Source organism: Salmo salar, unplaced genomic scaffold (assembly GCF_965601325.2).
Source record: "Salmo salar unplaced genomic scaffold, fSalSal1 ptg000136l, whole genome shotgun sequence".
NCBI lineage: Eukaryota > Metazoa > Chordata > Actinopteri > Salmoniformes > Salmonidae > Salmo > Salmo salar.
The window spans coordinates 979937-987050 of record NW_027675321.1 but is presented as its reverse complement, the minus strand read 5'-3'; the positions used below and the strand labels follow the sequence as shown (position 1 = coordinate 987050).

At 40.9% G+C, this 7114-nt stretch overlaps 1 protein-coding gene across 1 annotated transcript; it reads right to left on the bottom strand.

Moving 5' to 3' along the window:
- Window positions 1–631: 631 nt before the first annotated feature.
- On the bottom strand, window positions 632–6642 carry LOC123741871 (C-type lectin domain family 4 member E). Its single transcript, XM_082970987.1, has 4 exons — window positions 6547–6642; window positions 1191–1329; window positions 928–1070; window positions 632–796 (listed from the first exon to the last, which is right to left on the bottom strand). The coding sequence occupies exons 1-4, from the start codon at window positions 6640–6642 to the stop codon at window positions 689–691; spliced, it is 486 nt and encodes a 161-aa protein (XP_082827113.1). The 3' UTR covers window positions 632–688.
- Between the last annotated feature and the right edge of the window lie 472 nt (window positions 6643–7114).

Genomic DNA, 7114 nt, shown 5'->3' with positions numbered 1-7114 from the left:
AACCTGCCATACTAATAAAGGCATTTTAATCAATTATATGAAGAGTGCCTTGGTCCTCCTTTCTATTTTATACTGTACTCTGTATTTCACACAGTGAGTCTATGCAACCTATTATGTGTCAACGGAAGCACATTTTACTTCTGAACGTGTTTAGGCTTGCCATAACAAAGGGGTTGAATACTTTCTGACTCAAGACATTTCAGATTTAAATCTTTTATTCATTTGTAAAAAAGAAAAGAAAAACATATTTCCACTTTGACATTATGAGTTATTGTGTGTAGGACAGTGACAGTAAAATCTCAATTTAATCGATTAAAAAATACAGCGTGTAAACAACAAAATGTGGAAAAGGTCTAGGCAGTGAATACTTTCTGAAGGCCCTGTAGCTGGTATCATGACTTTCAGCATGACAATCAACATCATAACTAAAAGTGAGAAAGAACTATCTCACAGATCCAGGAACGGTTAAATGAACACGGATAGTCATGCCATGGTCCTTGGTCTGATGAACTGTGAGTTAACAACACACAGTTCTCCACTCCACCACCATTAGGCTGTCCACTCCTCCAGTACCTGCAGTAGAAATAACACAGTTAGACTGACCACTCTCTCAGAACCTAGAGTATGAACAACACAGAATCAGTCCTACCCCTTACACGGTGGTCAGAGTTGTTAGAGCAGTAGTCTCTTACTTTGGGGTGGTCAGTGGGTTGCCGTCCACCCATTTCCAGGTCCCCTCAGTAACAGTGTCAGTCAGACCAATCCAGAAACCCTTGTTGAGGTGGAAGAGAAACTCCTGTTGGTGAGAAAGAGCTGATATTGTCAACTACTATAGACTACATGTGTTAAATACTGGAAGATACATTACTGACCAAGGGATGTTTGATCATAACCCCCCCGCCATATCTCTCTCTCTTTCTCTCTCACCTGTTCCTTATCACTGTTGATGATCACCAGGTCTGCTCCTCTCTCCAGACAGTCATCTTTGCTCTCCCCCCAGGTTTTAGTCTCAGTAGACAGGAAGTACCAACTGGATTCAAACTTCTTCCAGTCTTTAGGGCAGGTTTGTTCTACAAGACAAAAACATGAATTTCCATCTTATTATTCTGCACCTATTATTTTAGAATACAAACACAAGTTGACTGCATATTAGAAATATGATGTTATGATCATTTATTTGGTAAACTCACTCAGATTAGAGAACTTTCTCATGAGATCATTTTTCTCTTTCTGTTGCTGGGCTCTCTCTTTAGTCAGGGTGTTACTGCTGGTCTGTAGTTGGTCTCTCTCTTTAGTCAGCTTGTTGTAACTGGTCTGTAGCTGGTCTCTCTTTAGTCAGAAGGCTGTAACTGGCCTGTAGCTGGTCTCTCTCTGTTGAGTCGTGATGACCAATTACTCCATCTGTAAAATGGAAAAGTTAATCAAACATGTAACTACCACACCATTGATGATTAAGGATGATTAAGGATGATTAAGTATGATTAAGGTTGATTAAGGATGATTAAGGATGATTAAGGATGATTAAGTATTCTACTTAAGTCTCAGTGACAAAATACTAAACTTACAGTAGACAGACAGGCCTATGATCCCAGTCAGTAGGAGGACAGACAGCAGCCCCAGACACAAAGCAGCTACTCCAGAGGGTCTCTTCCACCACTGGAAATGTACTGAATCACAAATTATTAAAGTATGGTATTTGGTAATGTGTTTTACTGTATCATCCACGATTGGGACAAATAAATAAAATAAAATTGTATTTGTCACATGCGCCGTATCCAACAGGTGTTTTAACCTGTTGGGGCTACAGGTTAGCAATGAACCCCGAGACGGGATTGCTAACAAGGCTGGAAATTCAAAACATCAAAAATCTAATAATTTCAATTTCTCAAACAAGCAACTATTTTACACCATTTAAAAGATAAACATCTCCTTATTCCAACCACATTGTTCGATTTTCAAAGAGGCTTTACGGCAAAAGCATAAAGTTAGATTATGTTAGGACAGTACATAGCCACAAAAGTACAAACATCCATTTTCAATTCAAGGTCAGGCGTCACCAAAAGCAGAAACCAGCTAAAATGATGCACTAACCTTTGGCAATCTCCATCAGATGACACTCCTAGGACATTATGTTATACAATACATGCATTTTTTGTTCCATCAAGTTCATATTTATATCCAAAAACAGCATTTTACAGTAGCGTGAAATTCAGATTTTTTTTCTTCTCTGAAGTGCTTCCGGTGAACAACGTTACAATTTACAAAATTACTATTCGAAAACATTGGTAAATTATAATATTGTGATTCAAATAATAATAGTTTATCATTTCGTAAATGCTACTGTATTGCCAGATTTCAAAATAACTTTACTGCGAAATCACAAGTTGCAATAAACCGGGTGCTGTGCTAAGAACAATAGGCTAGGCTATATAGGTTAGCATCATCTTGTAACCAGCTAATATCAATAATACTATCGTCAATAATCCCTTACCTTTGATTATCTTCATCCATTGGCACTTCCAGGAATCCCAGGTCCACTACAAATGTGGTTTCTTTTGACAAAGTTCATAATTGATGTCCAAATAACTCCAAGTTGTTCCATGTTGTTAGCGCTTCGGTGGCTACTCAAAAGTAGTGCGGGCGGGGGGTGGGAAGTCACGGCGAAAAGTTAAAAAAGTTTTAAAAAATAATCTATTTACGTTCGTTCAAACATGTCAAACGTTGTTTAGCATCAATCTTTAGAGCCATTTTTAACGTCAAACATCAGTAATGTTTCAACACGACCGCTCCTGTGTCTAGAAAAACATCTTTGAAAATTGTCTCGAGTTACATGATTGAGCAGGTGCAGGCAATAATGGAAGTGACGACATCCCAGGGAGGTCAACTTCCCTTCCTTGTCATCCGGTCTCTGTTGATCATAGACGCTTCAAACAACTTTATAAAGATCGCTGACATCTAGTGGAAGCCGTAGGAGTTGCGAAATGAATCCTTTCTCACTGTGGTATCTATTAAACAATGATTAAAAAAAAATAGTACAGCCACAAAATTCTTTTTTTCTCTCAGGTTTTCTCAGGTTTTTGCCTGCCATATGAGTTTTGTTATACTTACAGACACCATTCAAACAGTTTTAGAAAATTCAGAGTGTTTTCTATCCAAATCTGGTAATAATATGCATATCCTAGCTTCTGAGTTGGTGTAGGTGGCAGTTAAAAATGGGCACATATTTTTTTCAAAATTCTCAATACTGCCCCCGTAGCCCATTAAGAAAAATACAAAAAAATGAAAATAAATAAAAGTAACAAATAATTAAAGAGCAGCAGTAAAATACCAATAGCAGGGCTTTATACAGGGAGTACCGGTACAGAGTCAGTGTGCGGGAGCACTGGTGTCGAGGTAATTGAGGTAATATGTACATGTAGGTAGAGTTATTAAAGTTACTATGCATAGATAATAAACAGAGTAGCAGCAGGGTAAAAAAGGGGGGGGACAATGCAAATAGTCTGGGTAGCCATTTGATTAGATGTTCAGGAGTCTTATGGCTTGGGGGTAGAAACTGTTTATAAGCCTCTTGGACCTAGACTTAGGCACTCTGTTACTGCTTGCCATGCGATAACAGAGAGAACAGTCTATGACTAGGGTGGCTGGAGTCTTTGACAATGTTTAAGGCCTTCCTCTGACACCGCCTGGTATAGAGGTCCTGGATGGCAGGAAGTTTGGCCCAGTGATGTACTGGGCTGTATGCATTACCCTTTGTAGTGCCTTGCTGTCGGAGGCCGAGCAGTTGCCATACCAGGCAGTGGTGCAACCAGTTAGGATGCTCTCGGTGGTGCAGCGTTAGAACCTTTTGAGGATCTGAGGACCCATGCCAAATGTTTTCAGTCTGTTGTGCCCTCTTTTCAGATTTTGTTGTGCCCTCTTCACAACCGTCTTGGTGTGTTTGGACCATGTTAGTTTGTTGGTGATGTGGACACCAATGAACTTGAAACTCTCAACCTGCTCCACTACAGCCCCATCGATGAGAACAGGGGCATGCTCGGTCCTCCTTTTCCTGTAGTCCGCGATCATCTCCTTTGTCTTGATCACGTTGAGGGAGAGGTTGTTGTCCTTGCACCACATGGCCAGGTCTCTGACCTCCTCCCTATAGGCTGTCTCGTCATTGTCGGTGATCAGGCCTACCCCTGTTGTGTCATCGGCAAACTTAATGATGGTGTTGGAGTCATGCCTGGCCATGCAGTCATGAGTGAACAGGGAGTACAGGAGGGTACTGAGCACGCACCCCTGAGGGGCCCCCGTGTTGAGGATCAGCGTGGCGGATGTGTTGTTACCTACCCTTACCACCTGGGGGGCGGCCCGTCTGGAAGTCCAGAATCCAGTTACAGAGGGAGGTGTTTAGTCCCAGGGTCCTTAGCTTATTGATGAGCGTTGAGGGTACTATGGTGTTGAACACTGATCTGTAGTCAAGGAATAGCATTCTCACATAGGTGTTCCTTTTGTCCAGGTGGGAAAGGGCAGTGTGGAGTGCAATAGAGATTGCATCATCTGTGGATTTGTTTGGGCGATATGCAAATTGGAGTGGGTCTTGGGTTTCTGGGATAATGGTGTTGATGTGAGCCATTACCAGCCTTCCACTAACTGTTGCTACGGGTCGGTAGTCATTTAGGCAGGTTACCTTAGTGTTCTTGGGCACAGGGTGGTCTGCTTAACCTCTATGGGCTAACCTACTCAACAGCCAGTTGAATACTGTGGCGCAATTTTCAAATACCTTAGATATGCTATTACTTAAATTTTTCAAAAATATGACTATTTTACACCATTTTAAAGATAAGACTCTTGTTAATCTAACCACACTGTCCGATTTCAAAAAGGCTTTACAACGAAAGCAAAACATTAGATTATGTCAGCAGAGTACCCAGCCAGAAATAATCATACACCCATTTTTCAAGCTAGCATATAATGTCACATAAACCCAAACCACAGCTAAATGTAGCACTAACCTTTGATGATCTTCATCAGATGACAACCCTAGGACATTATGTTATACAATACATGCATGTTTTGTTCAATCATGTTCATATTTATATCAAAAACCAGCTTTTTACATTAGCATGTGACTAGCATGTGACTACCATTCCCACCGAACACTGCCGGTGAATGTACTAAATTACTCACGATAAACGTTCACAAAAAGCATAACAATTATTTTAAGAATTATAGATACAGAACTCCTCTATGCACTCAATATGTCCGATTTTAAAATAGCTTTTCGGTGAAAGCACATTTTGCAAAATTTTCAGTAGATAGCCCGGCATCACAGGGCTAGCTAGTTTAGACACCCAGCAAGTTTAGCACTCATCAAAGTCAGATTTACTATAAGAAAAATGTTATTACCTTTGTTGTCTTTGTCAGAATGCACTCCCAGGACTTCTACTTCAATAACAAATGTTGGTTTGGTCCAAAATAATCCATCGTTATATCCAAACAGCGGCGTTTTGTTTGTGCGTTCTAGGGACTATCCTAAAGGGTAAATAAGGGTGGCGAGCATGGCGCAATTCGTGACAAAAAAATTCTAAATATTCCATTTCCGTACTTCGAAGCATGTCAACCGCTGTTTAAAATCAATTTTTATGCCATTTTTCTCATAAAAAAGCGATAATATTCAGACCGGGAATCTGCTTTTAGGTAAACAGACAAAGGAAAAGAAAGCATTCGGTCGAAGCGGGCACGCGCCTAAGCCCATAGTACTCTGTGTGGCCACTTGCCAAAAGCGATAAAGTGTTTCAGCCAGAGCCTGCATCGATATCGTTCAGCTTTTTCCCGGGCTCTGAGACCCTATGGAAGCCGTAGGAAGTGTCACGTTATTGCACAGATCCTGAGTCTTCAATAAAAAGAGCCAAGATGAAACACTACTTCTCAGACAGGCCACTTCCTGCTTGAAATCTTCTCAGGTTTTGGCCTGCCATATGAGTTCTGTTATACTCACAGACACCATTCAAACAGTTTTAGAAACTTTAGGGTGTTTTCTATCCAAAGCCAATAATTATATGCATATTCTAGTTACTGGGCAGGAGTAGTAACCAGATTAAATCGGGTACGTTTTTTATCCAGCCGTGTCAATACTGCCCCCTAGCCCTAACAGGTTAAAACATGTTGGGATTACAGACAGACAGGGAGAGGTTGAAAATGTAAGTGAAGACACTTGCAAGTTGGTCAGCACATGCTCAGAGTACACGTCCTGGTAATCCGTCTGGCCCTGCGGCCTTGTGAATGTTGACCTGTCTAAAGGTCTTACTCACGTCGGCTACGGAGAGCGTGATCACACAGTCGTCCAGAACAAAGCCATATTGCTACATGGCAATCTCACCTGTTTAGTGTGTGTGTGTGTGTGTGTGTGTGTGTGTGTGTGTGTGTGTGTGTGTGTGTGTGTGTGTGTGTGTGTGTGTGTGTGTGTGTGTGTGTGTGTGTGTGTGTGTGTGTGTGTGTGTGTGTGTGTGTAATCTTACCTGAATCAACAACTCCATCTCTTGAACTGGGCTTGAAGGCTCTTACATTGGAATATAATTGGTCATCAATCTCTGTGTTTTTCATTGCATCAGGCTCATCGTCTTCAAATCCATCTGAGTTTTCATAGACTCCCTCTGACATCTTAACACACTTGTGGTGAAATACAGTAACTTCTAACCTCAACTCTAATATACGTCTATAGCTGTGTCTTCTCCCCGCAAAGTCCTGCGTCTGTGTGACTTTAGGTAGTGAAACTCTTTATCAGTCAACCACAGTGAAGGGGAAATTGTGAAATTAGCACAACCCTGGTCACTACGTGACTCCCACCAGCCTTAGTGTGATAATATAATACATGATATGACTCCCACCAGCCTTAGTGTGATAATATAATACATGATATGACTCCCACCAGCCTTAGTGTGATAATATAATACATGATATGACTCCCACCAGCCTTAGTGTGATTATATAATACATGATATGACTCCCACCAGCCTTAGTGTGATAATATAATACATGATATGACTCCCACCACCCTTAGTTTGATTATACATTGCTCAAAAAAAATAAAGGGAACACTAAAATAACACATCCTAGATCTTAATGAATGAAA

Excerpts from the sequence above, each read along its gene's own strand:
- LOC123741871 (XM_082970987.1), bottom strand. The coding sequence starts at position 6,642 with ATGTCAGAGGGAGTCTATGAAAACTCAGATGGATTTGAAGACGATGAG. Across the intron at positions 1,330-6,546 it reads ATGACCAATTATATTCCAAT|AGAGACCAGCTACAGACCAG; the intron begins GTAAGAGCCTTC and ends TTCTGACTAAAG. Across the intron at positions 1,071-1,190 it reads GAGAAAGTTCTCTAATCTGA|AACAAACCTGCCCTAAAGAC; the intron begins GTGAGTTTACCA and ends TTTGTCTTGTAG.